The 22,980-nt window shown below is 40.0% G+C and overlaps 1 protein-coding gene across 3 annotated transcripts; it reads right to left on the bottom strand.

Annotated features, from left to right (window-relative positions):
• Nucleotides 1–161: 161 nt before the first annotated feature.
• mrvi1 (murine retrovirus integration site 1 homolog) lies at nt 162–22,085 on the bottom strand. Of its 3 annotated transcripts, none has more exons than XM_063013048.1 (19): nt 21,889–22,085; nt 19,580–19,683; nt 18,780–18,841; nt 18,254–18,427; nt 16,341–16,387; nt 16,164–16,220; nt 15,632–16,057; nt 14,669–14,747; nt 14,241–14,358; nt 11,633–11,663; nt 10,760–10,900; nt 10,280–10,414; nt 8,097–8,250; nt 7,965–8,014; nt 7,718–7,855; nt 6,903–6,964; nt 5,022–5,141; nt 3,389–3,520; nt 162–2,299 (listed from the first exon to the last, which is right to left on the bottom strand). In XM_063013048.1, exons 1-19 carry the CDS (start codon nt 21,949–21,951, stop codon nt 2,050–2,052), a joined length of 2,343 nt encoding a protein of 780 aa, XP_062869118.1. In that variant the 5' UTR covers nt 21,952–22,085; the 3' UTR covers nt 162–2,049. The 3 variants fall into 3 exon arrangements, with proteins under 3 accessions (XP_062869118.1, XP_062869119.1, XP_062869116.1); XM_063013049.1 differs by having other exon boundaries at nt 10,280–10,411; nt 21,889–22,083; XM_063013046.1 differs by lacking the exons at nt 162–2,299; nt 3,389–3,520; nt 5,022–5,141 and adding an exon at nt 6,493–6,758 and having other exon boundaries at nt 21,889–22,021.
• Nucleotides 22,086–22,980: the final 895 nt, after the last annotated feature.

The following is a 22,980-nucleotide window of genomic DNA, read 5'->3' as shown; positions in this document are numbered from 1 at the left end:
AGTGTAGGTGACAAAATGCATACAACTGCTGCCCACGTGTCGGAGGGGGCGTGGGTTAGCTTCGTTCTCCTCAATCAAAGCATTAGTGTAGAGGAAGCATGACGCAATCGGGCAACTGGACATGCTAAAAGTCGGGAAAAAATGCATAAACAAAATATATATTAAAAATATATATATATATTTACTGGTTTGGGAAAGAAATGTTGAGAAGATTTCCATAATGCCAATTACAGTCATAAGCCTTTGTGTTATTTGATTTTACATACATTATCATATTGCCCAAAAAATAAGTTGTCCAAGATTGCTGTCTCCATAACTTTGCACATTGACCAGCCAGTAGTGGACACAACACACAGAGGAACACACTTCACTCATGTACTCCTCGAATGCTCATTTCCTAATTTCCACACAACAGATGTAAAAAATAATTAAGGCATGTACCACACTGCATTTCATTATACAGGATGAAACTGCTGCTTTTAGGCACCTTTATTAAAAGGTGAAGTGGGACAACCATTAACACACATGTGCAAACATCTTAAGAAATGAAGAAACGTCTTGTGAAGAGAAAAGGTGCTTTCTAACATTTACATTAATGTGCTCAAAGAGGATCCAAAACGTCAAAATCAATCAATCAATTTTCTTTCGACCTCAGAAATACAAAATCAGTCATGTGTCCTAAAATATTGCATGTATGGCGCTACCTTGGAATGTAAAACCTATAAAGTCTAAACAGAGAATGTAAAAACACAAAAACAAAACAAAGATTAAGACTTAAAGAGTGTACTTCATTTCTTATGCTTCTCAAAAAACCTGAGAAGTAAAATCATAAGAGTTGAGTAGTGGGGTTTTGTATACAGCTAAAGATAGACATTGTCATACACTTATAAGGGGCATGTAATACCATTTGGATGATTTCTGTTGATTGTGGGTTTTCTAAAAATTTAATTGGGTTAGAATTATTCATGTTACTTTGTATTATGAATTTGGTTGTGTAGAAATGTAATTTTACATAGGGGCATGGACTTTTTTATGCATCGAGTGTAGTCAATATCGTTTTCCGCTGCTGGGGATCCCCAATTGTTTGCAGTTTAGGAGGGTATATTGCTGCTCACGCCTCCTCTGACCCATGCACATGCACTCTGCACAGGTGCCTCTATCCACCAATCAGGGTCCTTACACAGCGCTTGAAGACCACGCCCACATAGTCTGGTCATCCCTCCTTGCAGGAACTGTCAATTATGCCCGCTTCAGAATTTCGGCGCTGGTGTGCTAGCAGAATTTCTCGCTGTGCCACCTGGGCATGGACTTTCTTAATGAATTACTCTTTCAGCAATTGTGATGGACTACAGCTGGTGACTCTCTTGGCCCATATAAATAAGCGTAGCTTCTTTTGCAAATATCCACCAAAAACACGGCCTGCCTAAAGATAGAACACATTGCTGGCACTTGACTTACTCTGTCCACAATCAGGTAGGAATTACACAGGGGCTTGACTGAAGATATGACAAAGTATATGGACAAAAGTAAAACAGGTGCTTCTTTCTAGATTGTTTCTTCTTTCTACAGGATCTGGTTCATTTTCTTACCATCTAAGGTGATCGATTGGGTTTTCTTCCTGACCTTAGCAAAAGAGCTCTGTTTAATGTACTTTAATGCCCCATTTATAAGGGTATAGAAAAATCACCAGCTATAGCTAATCATTAACTGAAAATAAGGCCAGAAATGCCCTAAATACACATCCTCTACAAATGTATGCAAATGTTAAGTTCAACTATCTTCAAATGTAACATCAGCCATAAAAAGATCTCTATTACCTTTATGTAAAATGTAACAGTCTAGTATATCAATATATAATTTCACAAGGACAACTGGATATTTTAAATAACCATAGATGATTATGCAATATTACTCTTCATAGTATAAACTTTTTTCTAAAGCATATAAATTAAATGTGAATACATTATGTTCACCACAAGCAAATTCTAAAGTTCAAGTCGACTCCTTGGATTGTCTTTACACATACTGTATACATCCGTGTGCTTTGTTTTAATCTGGACTGGGACGCTTCGGTCCTACGTGCAGTCCGAAAAACTTCTTCTTGCCCGGGACGCTAGATTTCTCTGTCGATGTGTCAGTGTGTACAGGTGTATCACTGTAGAGGTTGCTGAAGAAGTTTATCAGATTGAGCAAAAAGAACAACGCAAAAAACAAAGAGACAATGATCCATAGCGTCCGGTTTCTCCTAAACACCTTTGGACATATCCGATCCAGGACTTCTGTCGCTTTTTCACACCAACTGTAGGCAAAAAGAAATATGATGTTAAAATTGGTCAGTGTGCTTTGAAACAGGTAAAATTTAATATTCATGTAGAAGTGAAACAGGGATTTCTACTCCACTGCTGACACAATAATAATACTGATAAAAAAATGTAGTTAATCAGCTAATTATCAAATGCTTAATTAAAAACTACACTTCATTAGGTACACCCATGTCCTACAGACAGTTACTGGCCATTGTATGCACATGGTCTGCAACAATGCTTGGGTAGGTGATACGTGTCAAAGTAACATCTACATGGATGGCAGGACCCAAGGTTTCCCAGCAGAACGTTGCCCAAAGCATCACACTGCCTCTGTCGGCTTGCCTTCTTCCCATAGTGCATCCTGGAGCCAAGTGTTTCCCAGGTAAGCGACGCACACGCACCCGGTCATCCACGTGATGTAAAAGAAAACATGATTCATCAGACCAGGCAACCTTCTTCCATTGCTTCATGGTCCAGTTCCGATACTCACGTGCCCATTGTTGGCGCTTTCGGTGGTGGACAGGGGTCAGAATGGGCACCCTGACTGGTCTGCGGCTATGCAGCCCCATACGCAACAAACTGTGATGCACTTTGTATTCTGACACCTTTCTATCAGAACCAGCATTAACTTCTTCAGCAATTTGAGCTACAGTAGCTCGTCCGTTGGATCGGACCACACGGGCCAGCCTTCACTCCACACGTGCATCAGTGAGCCTTGGCCGCCCATGACCCTGTCGCTGGTTTACCACTTTTTCTTCCTTGGACCACTTTTGATAGATACTGACAACTGCAGACCGGGAACACCCCACAAAAGATGTAGTTTTGTCTATATATTTTTGAATGAAGCACTGTTCTTCTCTTCAAGCATGATTGTGTTATATTAGAAACCCGGTGTTGGTTGAAGTTTTGCATGTTCTCTTTGTGTATGTTTTGTTTAAGAGACAATTCTAGGAGGCAGTTAACTTTTCATTATTTTATCTAAATGTGTCTATAAGTTAAAAACATTTGTAACATAATAAATATTTGACATTTGCAAAAATAAGAATAATAATACCATTAATACCAATAATAACCACCATTACCTGTTTGTCTTCTTTTCATTTTCGTACTCTTCTTCTTGAATCTTGTCTGAATCTGTCTGATTTTCTTCAGTCTTCTCTTCTTCCTCCTTGAGTTCCTGAAGCTCTTTAAGTCTTTTCAGTCCTTCCTGATACCTGATGATGTACATGATGTGAAACCATTGTACAGTTATGCAGTAACCAACAACAGTGTAATCAAGTGCTTTCTTGATTAGAAAACGTTTATAAATCTAGTTCCGTTTTTCTACCAACCCTTTCCATTCCTCCTAAACTTGAAGATTAAAATATAACACTAAAACACATATCATACAAACTATTTGCTCTCTAGAGCAAATTATTTCAGCTGGGAGCTCACTGTACACTTTATGTAAACACGTCTCCTTAACTAAATCATTTTAATTAGACTAGCACACCCCACTCTTTTTCCCCCATCAATCAGCGGCAGAGCCGTACCATGCATACACTAAAGCAGGGGTGCCCACAATGTCATGGCTTGAGATCTACTATTTCAGTCGACAGGTCATCACGATCTACTTTTTAAAAAGGTTGGCCTTATTATTTTTTATTTAAAGAAGCTTTTTTAAATGCGCTTCAGTTGCCTATATTGATATTCTCAATTTTGAAAGCAGGCTTTCAATTCTTCATCAATAAGCGTGGACCAATATTTAGACAATTATTTTTTGTGGGAAAAGGCTTATTCACACATACAGGTTGGTCCAAAAAAATGTTATTAAATATGTGGCACATCTTTATATGTTTGGATATTTTTCCTCAGCCAGCAAGCCACGAAATTGTCCAGCAGAGGCCCATGATTGTAGGGTTAAAATTTCTCCATCAGCTTCTTCCACGTATGAACTAAACAGCGTATTTGCAGTGGTCTTGCTCGAATCGAACCGTTTTCGGTTTCTTTGTGCCTGGTTGAGCACTCATCTTCACAAACAGTGTAGGTTACAAAAGGGAAAAATGCAAAAATGCAAACTGGCTACTGATGAATGAAAACTTTCTAGATTTGCCGTGCTTTAGGTGGGCTGAGGTGTAGCTATGGTAACGAGCCGCAAATTAGAGAAACAGTGGTCACATTTCATGTCAATCACGTTGACCTGTTTGAATGAGGTGCGATCTACCAGCCTGCACGGTGCGATCGACTGGTAGATCACGATCGATTTATTGGGCACCTCTACTCTAAAGTATTCTTTCACTTCTTGTGCAGACACCTTGATCAAAAAGCAGGTGTAACTGTTGCAGCGGCAATGAGGCGTTACCCTATCCAGCCTCCCTTCCTCAGACACCAGTTGCCAGTTGTGTCACAGGCTGATCACAGGACAAATAATTCGAAGGCTATGGCATAAAGTTGAATGACCACTTTTTGTTTTCTGCATTTTTGATCCAGCAAATTAAAGAACAAAATTAGTAAAATAACTCAAATTTTGTGGACGTTTGTTTGGACAAAAGTATATAAAGCAAAATATATTGGAATAACATCTCTCCTATATAAAAAACAGCACCCAAACAAGTATGTGTTTCTTAGTTTATTATAATTGCTTGAGAAACATTTTGGTGATTTTTGGTCAAAGGGCTAAAACAACTTACACCTTACCTTACCTTACCTATTATATAATGCACATTTAACTCTTACCCTTTATTGTAAGCCTCCTCCTCAATCTTGGTCTTCATCTCGGCTCTGATCTCCTCCAGATTACAGGAAGTTTTGGTAGGGGTTGTTATTTCACCTTCCTGCTCCGCAAGAACTTTTCCACTGTATTGTTTTCAAATCGGAAAGAGGTGTTAGCACTGGAACTATAAACTTGAGCCATTATTACACAGAGTACGGTCAGCTGCAAAGCTAAGGCCTTAGATTACCTTAATGACATTACCTTAAAAGCACCCAACTGTAAAGCTAGTCGTCAAAGCAACATTGGACCTACAATTTGTTTTTGAGGGAGTATTTAAACTGCCGATATGCCTATGAAGACATGCTATGTCTAAAGCTTGATATTGAGGCATGAGATCACATCACATCACCCACAGACTTGGTCTTTTCAGCCTCACTGTATTAACAGGAATGAACGCTGAGCTCTAAGCCTGGCCTTTGTCAAACACTTTAGCACAAATGTTTGGATTTAATTTTGGAATGGCATGTAAATCCTCCTGCAGCTGAGTTGGGCTGATCTGCAGCACTATTTCACATTGCTAGTGTATGTTACTAGGAAGTCAGAAGGTACAAACGTGATAAGTTACACTTAAAAACATTTGTAGAAGAGGGGTTTTTAAATGGGAAGCAATACTATATGACCAAATGTATATGGAGATCCCTTTTAATCCCATAACAACATTGATTAGCAAGTATGGTGTGGATCAAGTCCTTGGCCTGCATGGAGCCTATTGAACACCTCTAACGGCATGGTCTGCATTTGACATTTGAATGTATCCAAAACATCAGTGCCTGACCTTATGAATGCTCCTTTGATTGAATGGAAATAATTTTAAACAGACCCATTCAAAAGTCTTAAAAAGCATTAATTCAGAGGGAGGTGCATCACCATGGTTTTAGTATGAAATGACCAACAAGACAATGGTCAATTCAGCATATTAATCTGCTGAGTCACTTGAGTTTATGTTTTCTGTTGTGCGTGGAAATCAATTCAGTAATCCAAAGAGGCGCTCAGGTGGCTCAGTAGTAAAACACACTAGCCCACCAGTGCTGAGAATTTGAGCACTTATGTACGATTGGCAGGACAATGGCTTAACAGGGTTTCCTCATAATTTCTGCTGGCTGATCGATGGAGCCTGCACAATCAAATGGGGGATAATGACGATCAACGCGTGACTCTGTACGTGATTCTGATCGCCATATGAACCTGCCTCATACTGCATGTGTTTCAGAGGGGGCTTGTGACAATAGTGACCCTCCTCGGTCAGATGTAATTGGATTTGATTATATTGGGAGAAGAATTGGGGAAAATGTGTGAAGATAGAAAATAATAATAATTTAAAACATTTAATGTTAAAAGGAATTAAAAAGCTAAGAGAATCTCAAATACGTTCATTCAGTGCTAAGAGGAAAGCTATGTGAGAGAATTATTAGCAGAAATTGATCACTGAGAGCATCTTGCTATAGTATATCAACGTCTACTAGCAAACTGGATAAGAGAGTGTTGAGTGTTAATTGAACGTGCATTTAAACTTTTCACACCAGCTTTCAATGGACGTGAGAATTTAAAGGCTACATCCCTCCTAGGCTTATAAAAACTTTGTACGAGATGCATATGTTGTGGTACTTCCTGTTTAAATGATTAATCCTGTGATTGGGGGTTCTCAGGGGAAACAAGCTGATAATACTCTCATGCAGCACAGTACACCACGATAACAGAACCTGTTTCAAAAAGAACAGTAAATGACCCTGCCTCGGTCTTAGGAGAAGTTCAAGAAGAAAAAGAAAGACGACGTTTCCAGAACTTGACACTGCTCAGGCATGTTTTTATTGGGTATTATGAATAGATAATGTTCAGTAACTCACTTTTCCCCTCCAGTTGGCTGTGATGCATCTGAAGCGCAGTCAGTCTTCACATTTGCCTCACACTACATGAAACCGCAAAGCATATTAAGATTTCTTCAATTCAGCAGCTTTATATGTGTGAATATATTAAACAAGAGTATCAATATGGCTGATGGCAGCTGAAGGTTTGTCTGAAGGTGCTCTGTCGAAACATCTCCAGGGCATGAAGTGGGTTCAAACAATCAGGGCACGAATTAAATTAGTGCCTTGTTAGAATACTATTTTTTAATAACTAGGGGTCTGTCCGAATACCTAGTGAGCTCCTACACATGCTCCCGAGAAGCATCCGATGTTTCCTTAAATGCCAGCATTGAATCCCAGCATTCACCGACCAGGCATAACATTATGACTACTGACAGATAAAGTGAATAACACTGATTATCTCTTCATCACGGCACTTGTTAGTGGGTGGGATATATTACAGCTGACTGGGTCAGAGCATCACCAAAACTGCAGCTCTTGTGGGGTGTTCCCGGTTGACTTGGCCACCAAATTCCCCAGATCTCAATCTAATCAGGCATCTGTGGGATGTGCTGGACAAACAAGTCCGATCCATGGTTGACCAACACAATATTAGCAAGGTGGTCATAATGTTATGCCTAAATGAAGTATATGAAACAGTTTGCTGTATAATTATAAAAGGCACAGATTTAGGATAATGTTGGGTGCAAAATAAATAGAATTAATCAACAATCACCCAAAATATGCGGACTGCACCCAGAACAAAGTACTGTACTACTGTGAGCCAGGAAACGGCAAAAAGAAATTGGACTTACTACTACAGGAAGTGCACTGAGACCTGCAGCAATGCCAGGGAAAGGAACCGGACCTGCTGTGGCTGGAGTCTGACCAGGGATGTTCAGAAGATTAAACTTTGGAACTACAGCCACACTGACTCTCCTTCTAGGTAAAGCCTTAACAGATAAAGTACCAAATTCAGATCAACACATTTTAAAATTTGCTTTATTTATTTAATCACTATATTTCTATCCTAGCTATTTCAAAATTGAAAACATGCCATACCTTTCCCATCGTCAAAGACATGGATCTACCCGTACGTGGAACACCTTCATCTGCACCAAAAAATGCAATAAGTCATAAAAACTTTCATAACATTCAGCATTCAAGCAGACCTTAAACTCAATGAAAGATTACCTCCAGTTTCTGCTGAGCTACCATAGCAGCGGTTAGAATTCAGGTTGGCCAGTTTTTTGAACTCCATAAGCTCTGCATGGTCCTTCTCATAGGTCCTCTTCAGGTTCTCCACATACTGCAACATCACCTCAGTAGCCTTGCTCATCCGTTTCTCCTGCCACATCAAAGCAGTGTAAGTAATTCCATGCAGGTTTGTTTGTTTATTAGGATTTTAACGTCATGTTTTACACTTTGGTTACATTCATGACAGGAACGGTAGTTACTCATTACACAAGATTCATCAATTTTGTATCTCCAATTCATCTCACTTGCATGTCTTTGGACTGTGGGAGGAAACTGGAGCACCCAGAGGAAACCATGCATACTCCACACAGAAAGGACCCAGACCGCCCCACCTGGGGATCAAACCCAGGCCTTCTTGCTGTGAGGCGACAGTGCTACCCACTTAGCCAATGTGTTAAAAGCCTGTAATTTGTCTAAAAGCAAGACCTCTACTAACTACTACTATGTTCAAGAAAACTTGGGCATGGTTTAATATACCATTTTTAATTATATTACTATACCACTGGTCTACTGCTCAAACCCAAAGTAATAAGTGCATAATCAAGAAAGGACCAGGACCTCCCCACCTGGGGATCAAACCCAGAACCTTCTTGCTGTGAGGAGACAGTGCTACCCACTTAGCCACCGTGCCGCCGCATAATCAAGTACTGATTCATTTATGGGTAAATTCTTGGATTATAATGATGAAAAAATGGCAGATATAAAAATAGATGTATGTGTGATTGTTGCCTTTACCAGTTCAAATAGATGTTATAGAGGTATTTGAACTCACAGCAGGGTTTAAAGCATGCAGAATCTAACATCAGTGTTGCTCAGAGTAACAGACCTATCTCTGAGTGCTTCTCCATTCACAAAGTTTACTTTGGCTCATACATTAAGCTCAAGGGTAAGCATAACACAGAGCTCAATCTTTCACTAACACAATCTTATCCACCGAAAAAAGACACATTCCTGTGGCCCTTGAGAAACTCAAGTGGAGGCATGGGCTGCGTTTGTGTACAAATGTAGAAAAAATTCACTAATGTTTAACACGTAAACCAATCTGTGACATTTTCAGACAGTCAGCGTGTTTTTTCTTTGATGTTACTTTTTTATTCAGAAGCTACTAAGTGCTAAAGTCATGTTTATTAAAAGACAGCCGAGGGCAATCATTTCAGCAAAGCAAAAATGTACAAATGTACACTTCAAGTCAAGAAAAAGGTAGGTAATGACAGTCTTGTGATTTCAGATTATTTTTTTGTGACTAGGAAAATGATACACATACTACTTTGTCAATAAAATGTATTTATATTAATTATTTACATTTATTCTATGAGGTTTCTTCAAAAAGTTTCAGCAGTTTTTTTAACTATATTTTATAAACAAATGACACTTTTCTACAGTCGCCTTCCTATGCATTTTTCCCAATGTCGTACCAACTTTTTAATGCCATCAGCAAAACATGTTTTTGGTTAAGCACTTGTGATGATGTAACACTGATGCACCGCTGCTTTTACATCATCATTCCACATGAAAATCTTCTTCCCCTTAAAGCTTCTTTGAGCGTCCAAAAAGGTGGAAATCAGATGGCACTTAATCCGGACTATAAGCTCTCTCTCAGTCTCTTAGACACGACCAATTACTACACCTTCCGCCCTCACCGTTTCCAAAAATATATAACAGTATGGATTATGTACATGCACTGCTTTACCATTTGTGCAACAGAATTATTTGAAATGTGTACACTTTTGAACCAAGTGCTCTTATAGCCAGGGCAGCACTATTGACTCACAACAAGGTGGTCCTGGGTTCGATTCACAGGTGGAGCAGTCCTGGTTCTTTCTGTGTGAAGTTGATGATTACAAATTTGCAGTGATGGCGTTTTACATTAACTGAACTGATGGTTCACGTGTAACCTGTAACCACCTGTCCTGTCATTAATGTAATCAAAGTATAAATCATGACCTTAAGATCTTAATAAAAAAACATCCTTATAACCAAAGGATGGATTAACTCTAGCATATTAATTATAATATAGGAATGCTGTTGCATCACACTTCCATACTCTAGGGGTTTGTGTTTCACTTATAGAACATATAAGCATATAGAACACAGATGATATTTAATTGCTAGACACTCACTTGGCGCACTGCTCCCACCATTTCCGCCCGGCCTGAAAGTCGGTTCGCAAGGCGATGCAACACTGCCACTGTCTCGATGAGGGACTGGTAGGACTCCCTCTGCTCGGCATTCTGCCACAGTGATGCCGTGCTCTGCTGTGCAAAAAAAAAAAAAAAAGAGCTTAATGCCTCCCAGAGGAAGGAACCTCATTTCTGCTACCTGCAAACTTATTCTTGTATTATCCACAATTCATGACCACAGACAGGGAAGATTGGGACATAAACCTACCTAAAGACAAATACTGAAGTACTATAGAAATGGGAGCATGCCAAATTACTTTTAGTAAATAAGAATTTATAAGGGTGCTAATCATCATATTTTTAAAAGAGAGAAATCCAACCTGTAATTACACAAATTCTTTTTACCCATCTTTACCAATAACACATATAATTCTGGAGCTAACTTTGACTTAGATGAGCCTATTTCCCCTATAAGCTGACCTTCAGTGAGTTTTTAAACTCATCCAGTTCCTTCTCTGTGTTTTCCTCAGTAAGGTTGCGCTCCCTCTCTGCCTGCTTCAGTCGCGTCTCCAGCGTGTAGTTGTCATTCCGGAATGCCAGAGACAGCTGTACAAAAGCATTCTGCCGAGAGAGGATACATAACAAATGATGTCAGCTGGAAAAAAACAAGACCCTCACACCCAGAAGCCCGGAAACCTGCATTTACCTGGAATCTAATAAACAAGGCTAATCTTAATGCAAAAACTGAAATGTCATGTGAGGAGGCCAAGAAAAAGAAAATGTTGGCACCCGATAAACCCAAAACACCCCTATAAAAAATCCATAAACGTCATTGCGACATTGTCTCTGTTTTATGCTTCAGTAATCAACCCATTAGGAATGACATCAAAGCGGATCTGGAGCTAAAGAGGAAGTTGAAATGCTCAGTGCGTCCCTGTTTTGTGGTGAAGCAACTAGAGTGGGAATGTCAGAAGGGGAAGCCACAAACAACACGGACCTCCAGCCTTGACCCCATCCAGTTTGCTAGCGTCATCCTGGGAGCAGATCGCATCCACAGAAGCATGTTTGTGCCTAGATGTAAAGGACAGGAACATGGTGTACCATCCACCAGTCAGCTGTGCTAGACAGCCCACTGTGTACAACCTTTGTGTAATAAAAAACATCCTCTGAATGACCCATAATCCTGCCTTTGTCAGGGATTATTTAATAAAGTTGCACCAGTAGTTTCAGCTGTCCTGCCTTACTGCTCGACTACACACTAGAAATACAAAGTCAGAAAGTCACCAACAGAAGAAAAGTCACAGGGAGATAAGATAATGAGGAGATAAGATGATGAGGAGATAAGATACCCACCTCGACCTCTTTTTCTGTAAGTGGAGGTGCACTGAAACAAAACATGTGTATGTTAGTCACTGATGTACTGATGCTCTTTATTCACCTTTGCATATTGCAAATACACTTTGCTGATATTTATTCATTATATATATTAGACTCAGATCATATACAAGGGTTCTTCAAAGAGTTTTCTACATAGTCACCATCCGATGCATTTTTCCCAGCATCGTACAAACTTCTTTAATGCCATCAGCAAAAATGTTTTGGTTGAGCTGATCCACTGATGCACCGCTTCTTTCACATCATCATCACATAAAATTCTTCTTCCCCTTAAGGCTTCTTTGAGTGCCCAAAAAGGTGGAAATCAGATGGTGCTAAATCTGGACTATAAGCTCTCTCTCAGTCTCTCAGACATGACCAATTACTACTCCTCCCACCCTCACCATTTCGAAAATACCATTTGACACCATTTGAAACTTTTTGAAGATCCCTTGTATATTAGATATTTTAATAGAATACTACATTTTGAAGGTGACAGCTGTTCAATCTCTCTGACCTAATGCACCGACAAGTTATAACTGTAAATAATCTAACCCGGACTGTGGTCAGATTAATTACACTTATACCTTGTGGGTGCATTAGGTGAATTAGGTGAATAAATATTGTTACTGGCATTTAGCATGTAGCATGTCCACTTTTTAGATTGTTAAGTGTTTTAGGCCAAATACGACTTCAGCTTTTTAACAGAGAGAGAAAAAATTAATAAAATGAACCTAAATCTAAAAATACAGTCTTACAAAATTAATAATAACAAAACAGCATGGTAACAGTAACTAAATGTTTATATAACTTCTGGTGAAGTTACATCTAACTTTTTTGGAAACAACTCTACCAGAATTAAAACATCTAAACAAAATTAAGAAACTGTCTTAGAAACTAACAAGACCTTGGGGATAGGTCATTCAAAAATCTACTGTGTGTAGAAGTATATTATACTAAGTTAAAACATTTTTATAAAACAAATATTATAAACACAAATATTAATTATTTAAAACAAAATTAATTCTTCAAACCCTGTAAATTAAATGACATACAATAAGCACATAAATAAATGATTTGTAATTAATTTATAACATTACAAAGCCTTTATTAGCAAATAAAAAAACAAACAAACGTAGTAGTAATTAGTAGGGATGTAACGATACACTCTACCCATGATGCGATACGATTCACGATACTGGGTTCACGATACGCTTTTTTTCCTGATTTTTTTTAAACAAAATGAAATTGAAGACAAATTATGACAAAGTTTCTGTTTATTATTTCTCTTTAAATATAAAATAAAATACTGTATTTGTGCTTATCTTTTATTTATCTAAATAATGAATGTCTTTTTATTTATAAGGTAGGTACAAACTATGCCAAATAATGCTTATTGTGTAAAAAAACTGAAATGAAATTTCAAAACAAACCCAACATTATGTAAATAAATGAATAGTACAAATAAAGAAAGTATCCTTAAAAAAAATTATTTGGCTGGAAAATTCCCTACCTGGCAACTTTGTGAAGTGCCGTCAACCAGGCGAGGTGAATAGCGCCAGTGCCCTCTGCTGTTTAAAGTGAATATCGATTCATCTTAATTGAATAACCGATTCGAATCGTGGCACATGTGCACCGATTCTTAACTGTCTTGTGGTGCATCGTTACATCCCTAGTAATTAGTAATCTAGCAAAATGTCAGACATATTTTTAAAAACTGAAATCAATATACTTTTTAAAAAAACATTCAAATTTTTACATTTTTATTTGATGTTTTTCTTATATTTTACTCTGTACCAGTAATGACACATTACCCAGCTGAGTCTTCTTTAAATGTTTCTCTGCAGTGTGAAGTGTTGATGCAACACCTCCTACATTTCTGAGCTCTCACAGCTGTGATGTCTCAAACACTTTTGGATTTATGATGTATTTTGTGCAGTGTGTGTGGTTTAGTGTGGTGTGTCTAGTGTAGTGTAGTGTAGTGTAGTGTAGTGTGTGTGTGTGTGTGTGTGTGTGTGTGTGTGTGTGTTTTTGTTCCCTCACCAGCCTGGTAAGCCTCTGGGATTTGATACGACGTACTCGAGAGCCAGCTCTGGTTGCAGCGTGTGTTTTTACACACCATTTCTGGCTGTTTCCAGAAGATTTCAGGGTGTCCGAGAAGGAAAGGCCACCATCATCACCTCTGGGCCCTCCAGTCCTCATATTTAGTGAACCTACTGTATCCCATGAGACAGCCCTCATGAGGGGTGGAATAGCCCCAATGGTCTTGATCTCAGCTGTGCATGGTGCTTGCTGTGTGGGTGGACGTGGCACCGGCTTTCAGGTTTCGGAGATGTCGGAGAAAGCTTTTTAACCTTGTCAGTAGTGTATAAGGGCTCTACAGCCTCCTTCTGTGGCATAGTGGGCACCCGGTTGTGTCTTCTTTAAATGTTTCTCTGCAGTGTGAAGTGTTTGTTAATGCATCACCTCTTAAACTTCTGAGCTCTCACAGCTCTTATGTCTCAAACACTTTTGGATTTATGAAGTATTTTGTGCAGTGTGTGGTGTGTGTAGTGTAAGTGTAGTGTGTGTGTGTGTTTTTCCTCACCAGCCTGGTAAGCCTCTGTGTAGTTTGAGCTTGCGCAGCATGATGTCTGATATGTTGGGCATGGCATCTGCTTTCTCTTTCGCCTCATCATCCATTGCAGTTAGAGGAGACGAGATATCTAGCAAAAATGACAGATTTTATATATTAATAAAGATATATAGCGTATTAGTAAAATAGTAATAAAATAGTAATACACTGACGACGTTTGCATTTATTAAAGTTGCTGCAGTTAAAAAGCTCGTAGTTGGATCTCGGGAGTGGGCTGTGCTGCCACCTTCTGGTGTGTTTGTGTAATAGCAAGCATTGCAGTTCACAATGAGCCAATTGAATGATATAAGATTCTTTTTTTTCTTTTTAAATAAATGCATGTATGAGCTTTAAGTAAGTAAATTATCACACTTGGGGTTGGGTTTGGGGGAAGTCCATACCTCGATCCTGTTCTGCCGTCTCACTCAGGTCTGGTAGCTTTGGCCCAGAGATGCTCTGGTTTCTCAACAACTTATGTTCCTAAATGATAAACAACTACAGATTGATAACTCAAAACAGCTGTAGATGATTTTTAAAATAAAAATGCAATAATTTCTTTAAAAAAATAATACTAGGAACCCTTTTAACAGATCACCAATGAAGTAGAAATTAGTATAGTAGTAACTATACTTTGTTTGTTTATTAGGATTTTAACGTAATGTTTTACACTTTGGTTCATGACAGGAACGGTAGTTACTCATTACACAAAATTCACCTCACTTGCATGTCTTGGACTGTGGGAGGAAACCGGAGCTCCCGGAGGAAACCCACACAGACACAGGGAGAACATGCAAACTCCACACAGAAAGGACCCGGACCAGCCCACCTGGGGATTGAACCCAGGACCTTCTTGCTGTGAGGCGACAGTGCTACCCACTTAGCCACTGTGTCGCCTAGTAATAATAATAATTAATAATGACAATGATGGTACTGATAGCAATAACACTGTTCTTATTTCTCGCTAGCCATTTCTCTCTAGTCTAGCCCATACTGACATGGTAACCTCTGTCTGTCTGTCTGTCTGTCTGTCTGTCTGTCTGTCTGTCTGTCTGTCTGTCTATCTATCTATCTATCTATCTATCTATCTATCTATCTATCTATCTATCTACTTCATCTTTTGAATCATGTGAAGCTTTAAAAAAGTTCTAGAGACTAAGGCAATCAACCTACAGGCACTGCTTTTCCTTCCCAGTATATACTATACTATTCTTATTTTTATTTTTATTGGTTCCATCGACTGTAACCCTGCTACAGCAGAACACCAGAGGAAAAGTTAATGATGAATTTCTCTACCTATCGTCATGCTCTAAAAATCTTAGCAGACCAACTGGCGGCAAAATTATAAAAAAGACAGTCCAAGATACCTCTCGCATTTTTGACAATTTCTGGTTTCCAGGAGAAATCACGGTGTCCGAGAAGGAAAGGCCACCATCATCACCTCTGGGCCCTCCAGTCCTCATATTTAGTGAACCTACTGTGTCCCACGAGACAGCCCTCATGAGGGGTGGGAAGGCCCCAATGGTCTTGATCTCAGCCGTGCATGGTGCTTGCTGTGTGGGTGGACGTGGCACCGGCTTGGCCACTCCAGTGGCTGGAGTCTGGCTTTCAGGTTTCGGAGATGTCGGAGAAAGCTTTTTAACCTTGTCAGTAGTGTATGAGGGCTCTACACTCTCCTTCTGTGGCATAGCGGGCACTTGAGCTTGGTCAGAGGTGGCATGGCGAGGGGTCAGAGTGCCAGAGGACACCTTACGTTTCTCAGGAGGCTTCCATTCTACCAGCTTCTTTAGACTCTAAATAGAAGAAGGAAATAACTAATGTTACAACATGTTTAATGCAGACAACGACTTAGTTTATGAGTAAATACTGTTTAAAATAATGTTTGGCAGCTGAACTGACCTCCTGGTTGGACTTATTTGCTTCTCCATGGTCTCGCACAGCAGGTACCTCCAGACGCTGTGAATACAAAAGCATGTGAACAGTGATATAAAAAGTTCATCTGACCAGTTCTCAGGAAGTACAGAAATCACTAGGAATAGTTATAGTTTTGTATAATATGCAAATTAGTCAACTCACCTGACTTGTGGATGAACTTGGGCTTGTTGTGACTTCTGCAAATACAGCTACAATATATACAAAAAAACCCAGAACTTATTTGTAGATATTATATGTAAGATTTAACATACACCGATCAACCATAACATTAAAACCACCTGCTTGTTTTTACACTCACTGTCCATTTTATCAGCTCCACTTACCATATAGAAGCACTTTGTAGTTCTACAATTACTGACTGTAGTCCATCTGTTTCTCTGCATGCTTTGTTACCCCCCTTTCATGCTGTTCTTCAATGGTCAGGACTCTCCCAGGACCACTACAGAGCAGGTATTATTTGGGTGGTGGATCATTCTCAGCACTGCGGTGACACTGACATGGTGGTGGTGTGTTAGTGTGTGTTGTGCTGGTATGAGTGGATAAGACACAGCAATGCTGATGGAGTTTTTAAACACCTCACTGTCACTGCCGGACTGAGAATAGTCCACCAACCTAAAACATCCAGCCAACAGCGCCCCATGGGCAGCGTCCTGTGACCACTGATGAAGGTCTAGAAGATGACCAACTCAAACAGCAGCAATAGATGAGCGATCGTCTCTGACTTTACATCTACAAGGTGGACCAACTAGGTAGGAGTGTCTAATAGAGTGGACAGTGAGTGGACACGGTATTTCAAAACTCCAGCAGCGCTGCTGCTGTGTCTGATCCACTCATACCAGCACAACACACACTAACCACCACCATCATGTCATTGTCACTGCAGTGCTGAGAATCATCCACCACCTAAATAATACCTGCTCTGTGTTGGTCCTGTATGGGTCCTGACCATTGAACAGGGTGAAAGCAGGGTAAAAAGGTATGTAGAGAAACAGACGGACTACATTCAGTAATTGTAGAACCTCAAAGTGCTTCTATATGGTAAGTGGAGCTGATAAAATGGACAGTGAGTGTAGAAACAAGGAGGTGATTTTAATATTATGACTGATCAGTGTATAATTAGAACAGAACTGCTTCTTGAGGGTACAGGAGAAGAGCCTGGAGTTGGATTGGGTGAGAGTGCTGGAACCAAAACAGACTCATGTTGAGCATGAATTTAGGTTTAGATTTGCATTGATGCTTTTGGAATTTAGTTGACTATTCCAAACCTACTTACGATTAAGACCAAATAAAATTTGAGCAATAGATGGAATGGGGCTCTTCTTAGAGACAACAGTGGCATCAGAGGGGCTTGAATGGGCATATTATCTATTACCAGTCCATGACTTTCATCACTGAGCCACCACTACCAAGAGTTTTACTATTTACCTGGATTTGCAGCCTGCACAAGGTTTGAGTGTCTGTGATCTTTAAGGCCAAGCCTTAGTACAGACATGTAATGCTAATGCTGAATGGAGAGCAGTAAGACTAGATTTGAGTGTGCAGTGCCTGTAAAGATGACTGTGAGACTAGGACTACTTTAACTGAGTTAAAGCCTGTAAAGCTAGAGTTAAGTTGAGAACAGAAGTCAATAGGATGCAGATTAAGTATAGAGTAGAAGCTTGAAAGTCTAGGCCTGAGTGAATGGGTAAAACATACAACACTCAGATTGAACCTGATTTGATAGTAAAGTTCAATAAAACTAAAGATTCTGGGAGAGTAGATGCCAGGAAGGTTGGTGATGAATGGAGAATGGAGGTCAAGAACGCTAGATCTGAATGGAATGTTAAAGCCTATAGAGCTATACTATATGGCAACTTGAAACATGTACTACAGTTTAAGGATCTATTAGTTTAGAACTAAGTAGAGACATCTGAGTGAAGACCTGAGGAATAGAAAACGTTCATATGTGTAGATGAGAAGCAAGTTAAAGCCTCTGAGACTGGAAGCAATGTGTTAGTTTAAGCCTATTAGTTGGAGATTGGAGGCCAGGAAGACTAAAGAGGGCCGGGGGTTACCTGTCGGAGAATCAGTTAGGCTACTGGTGGAACGACGGCCCCTACGACTCAGGAAGCGATCGCTCACTTTCTTGGCCTCCTCGAGCAGCTCCAGGTTCTTCTGCCGGTCCTTCTCCGACAGCTGCAGTTCTGGAAGCTTGTCCTTCACGAGGTCTATCACATGACCATGATCGTCTGACAACGCACACATAAATGCATGCCAGTATGAATGCACACACACACATCATCATCAGTGTCATCTTTTCTTAGCCCAGAGAAGTACGCCAAGATAAACTGTAATCAAAGCAGGATCGTCTAATTCCATTGTTTTTGTTTTTAAAAATAGCCTCACAAGTGGACCTCCTCTAATATTGACCAAATATAGACACAGTAAGTCAGTTCAAAATCAGCAAGTCATGAATCAGTCCTAAGATTCGTTCTCTGTAGGATTTACACCTTCTGAAATTGGAACAGACCAGTAGCAGCACATTAAACAACATTTAACGAGTCGACATGAAAAGTCTGGGATTGATTTTGTATGACATACCTACTGTGGTAATAGGGCCAGAGCTGGTGTTTCTTGAAAGCCGGGGTCTGGGGCTGTGTGGTCTGAGATGGCAAACAGAAATAAATATTACAGGAGTGCATTCTTAATCAAAGACAGAAATCCCACTTGCAATTTTTAAAAATAAATATATCGTATGTGCGTTTCTCACATTTCCTCCCAATTTAGTGTAGTCAATTTGTCTTCCACTGCTGGGGATCCTCGATTTTTTGCAGTTGAAGAGGGTATATTGCTCCTCCGACCCATGTGCAGCCCTTAACGGAACCCTTTTCCACTCATGCACTCTACACAGGCGCCTCTATCCGCCAATCAGGGTTTTTACACAGTGTTTGAAGACCCAGCCCACATATTCCGGTCAGCCCACATATTCCGGTCATCCCTCCCTGCAGGCACTGCCAATTATGCCTGCTAGATGGCGCCCAGTCGACCGGTGGCAACGGCGAGTTTCGAACCTGAGGAGTTCAGAATCTCTGTGCTGGTGTGCTTGCGGAATATCCCGCTGCACTGTGCCGCTACCCACAATCACTTGGTATTTACCATTCTATACCTTGTACCCTCTGAGCCGCAAGTTTGGATTGATTTAAGCCACACCTCAGGACTCAAGGAAGACATGCATCAAAACTCAATGGACTAGCACCCAGGTAGTAGCATGATCTTTTTTTGTTTTTAAAAAAAATCAATAACAACTCGAAGACTCACCTGTTTGTCAGTCTATGTGTATATTGTAAGTGAAATGGAATAAAAGCATCTGCTGATTTCTGTAAATGTGAAGATGAACACACCTGGCTTTCTCCAGTGGTTCCAATTCCTGTTGGCAGACTTGTCTAGACAGGACAATTGCAGGGGGTGCCAAAGTCACACTCACTACCTTGGTATCTGACATAGCCTATAAACACAAACAAGATTTACAAATAATACATTAATACACAATAATTAATAATATATTAAAATAAAGTAAAACAAAGTGGGAGACAGTTATGAAATAATGGGAACCAAAACATTTAGAACCACAGTTGAAGGCAATTACTTGTTACAGACTCTTTAGTGACTAGCACACAGTCCATCAGTAACTAGTCCATCAGTAATTATGTAGCCATTAATTGAATATTCGGCATTCCTGCAAAGCTGTTGAGTGGAATGTGTTTTGTTTATAATTTTTACATCAGTGTATTGGGGAAGGGCATTTTGAGCATATCTGAATATGCCCCCTACAGCCCCCCAAAATACACCGATCAACCATAACATTAAAACCACCTCCTTGTTATGTATGCTTATTCGATGTACAGCACTTTGGTCAACGTAAGTTGTTTTAAGAGTGCTTTATAAATAAAATTTACTTACTTACTTACTTACTTGTTTCTACACACATTGTCCATTTTATTGGCTTCACTTTCCAAATAAAAGCACTTTATAGTTCTACAGTTACTGACTGTAGTCCATCTGTTTCTCTGCATCCTTTGTTAGCCCAATTTCATGCTGTTCTTCAATGGTCAGGACTCTCCCAGGACAACCACAGAGCAGGTATTATTTGGGTGATGGATCATTCTCAGCACTGCAGTGACGCTGACATGGTGGTGGTGTGTTAGTGTGTGTTGTGCTGGTATGAGTGAATCAGAAACAGCAATGCTGATGGAGTTTTTAAACACCTCACTGTCACTGCTGGACTGAGAATAGTCCACCAACCAAAAATATCCAGCCAACAGCGCCCCGTGGGCAGCGTCCTGTGACCACTGATGAAGGTCTAGAAGATGACCGACTCAAACAGCAGCAATAGATAAGCGATCGTCTCTGACTTTACATCTACAAGGTGGACCAACTAGGTAGGAGTGTCTAATAGAGTGGACAGTGAGTGGACACGGTATTTCAAAACTCCAGCAGCGCTGCTGTGTCTGATCCACTCATACCAGCACAACACACACTAACACACCACCACCATGTCATTGTCACTGCAGTGCTGAGAATGATCCACCACGTAAATAATACCTACTCTGCAGTGGTCCTGGGAGAGTCCTACCCATCCAGTGCAACTCTGGGCAAAAACAACACATTCAGCTGTGTCCTGTTGGGATGGTCAAAACCATGCAATTGATTGGCGACCTGTCCAGGGTATTACTGCCTTGCACCTAGTGTTTCCCGGTGAAAGCGGAGTGCTTAAGTTTAAAACAATTTAGCCATCATTCAGCAAAAAGAACCACTTATATTTGTTTCTACCTGAAGACTAAGATTAGATTTCTAGAGTTTAATATAGTCCCTGAGTGGAATCTTATCTGGGTCCTAAACTTTATGAGGGCTGTGTAAGATTCTGTGAGTGCTCAGACTTTAAAGCCTGTTACAGTCTGTTGATTTATTAAACAATCTGTGCTCTCTAAAAAAAGGAACAGAAAAGTAAATCCAGTTCCTCCCGGGTTTTATTGTGACATGGTTTTAATCACTGTATATATTTGTATGCGTTTATGTCATATTGTCTTACAGTAAAGAAATAAAACTGATAAAATTGACAGTGAGTGTAGAAACAAGGAGGTGGTCTGAGTTTATACAAGGAGGACTTTCTGATCATGGAATGCTACTATTCTACAAATCTGCTTTCAAGCAGGTTTATTAAGCACTGTTTACTTTAAACTTTTTAATTACTGTGGCCTTAAATGAATTGTGGGCATTTTAAGGGTGCCATTGTGCCTAATTTGGATGATAAATTATTTGACATCCTGTTTTACAGGGCTGTGAGTAAAACCTCCTTCAACTCAACTCAAGCAACATTAAAAGACGAAAATATTAATAGAAACATGAATCAGTTACATTCTGTATTAAAGAATTTGTTACAGTGCCAGGATTTGATATGGTTTGTTGAGAAACCAGGCGCTTTTAATAGATTTATCTTATCTTTTCGGTGTTAAAGTATATATTTTCAGCTTACAGTGTATTCAAAACAACCTTTCTCCATAGCAACCCCAACTCAGGATAAACTCTGGATGACTCACAGTGAAAACAGCCTACAACAATGATTGACAGATTTAAAACAAGCAGTAGCAGGAGATCCGCACACAAAAATCGCAGCTATTGAAATTAGATCGTATGTTAAAAAAGGACCTACTTCAGAGGAAGAGCTGTCAATCTCTTCAGGAGAATCTTCCTCTTCTTCAGGCAGTGTGGGCATAGTGGGGGCGGTTGCTGGTCGCGAGCGAGTGTGTGGGAAGAAGAAAGGAGCAAGGGGCTTTGGCAATGCAAGGTGTAAAGCTTTAGGAGAAGGTGGTTCAGTCTGAGATGGAGCTGTTGCTTCACATTCAGAAGCGTTTTCTTGCTGTAGATAAACACAAACGTCAAGAAATGTGAGAGAAGGGTTCGAGGGTTCAGATTTTGCCTACACAGGTAAACAAATCACTTGGGGCTTGCTTAATTTAACTCAAATGTCGAATTCATGCTGCTTTATTCTGAGAAATGTTGCAGTGACTCTGCTGCCATGTAAATGTATTTATTTATTTATTAGGATTTTAACGTCGTGTTTTACACACCTTGGCTACATTCATGACAGGAACGGTAGTTACTCGTTAAGATTCATCAAACACAGTCATGGACAATTTTGTATCCCCAATAAACCTGACTGCATGTTTTTGGACTGTGCGAGGAAACCGGAGCTCCCGGTGGAAACCCACATGGGGAGAGCATGCAAACTCCACACAGAGAGGACCCAGAGTGCCCCACCTGGGGATCGAACCCAGGACCTTCTGTTGTGAGGCGACAGTGCTACCCACTAAGCCACCGTGCCGCCCCTGCCATGTAAATGTAAAGCAAAAGTACATTCTGGAGTACAGCAGTACTTTTACATTTTCTTACTCATTTACACCTAGGGCAATTTAATACAGCTATCCCCTGTCTGATATTATGAAAGGTTAAAGGAAACAGTATTATATTAAGAAAATCCACGAAGAAAATGGGTAAAATACCTCAGACAGTAACCAGGGATGTAACCATGAATGAGAATCGGATCTAGGCCCTCCCTCCTAAGTGCTTTGTTGAAACCTAATGGGATGTAACGTAAAGCATTTGGGACAGAACCCAAGTCCTTGGGAAATCAATCGGCTGGTCATGGGTTCAGAGTGTCAGTTATCCACAACATTGGCATCTTGGTTGATGCCACCCTATGCATTTCCTTTTATCACTGAGAAACATTGCCTGGCATCTACCA

The sequence above is a fragment of the Trichomycterus rosablanca genome, chromosome 17 (genome assembly GCF_030014385.1).
Source record: "Trichomycterus rosablanca isolate fTriRos1 chromosome 17, fTriRos1.hap1, whole genome shotgun sequence".
Classification (NCBI taxonomy): domain Eukaryota; kingdom Metazoa; phylum Chordata; class Actinopteri; order Siluriformes; family Trichomycteridae; genus Trichomycterus; species Trichomycterus rosablanca.
The sequence above is the reverse complement of the archived record's forward strand: the minus strand, read 5'-3'. Positions and strand labels throughout refer to the sequence as shown.

Excerpts from the sequence above, each read along its gene's own strand:
- mrvi1 (XM_063013048.1), bottom strand. The coding sequence starts at position 21,951 with ATGCCCACACTGCCTGAAGAAGAGGAAGATTCTCCTGAAGAGATTGAC. Across the intron at positions 18,428-18,779 it reads TGGCCCTATTACCACAGTAG|ACGATCATGGTCATGTGATA; the intron begins GTATGTCATACA and ends GTGCGTTGTCAG. Across the intron at positions 11,664-14,240 it reads CACAGAGGCTTACCAGGCTG|TGCACCTCCACTTACAGAAA; the intron begins GTGAGGAAAAAC and ends GTTTTGTTTCAG.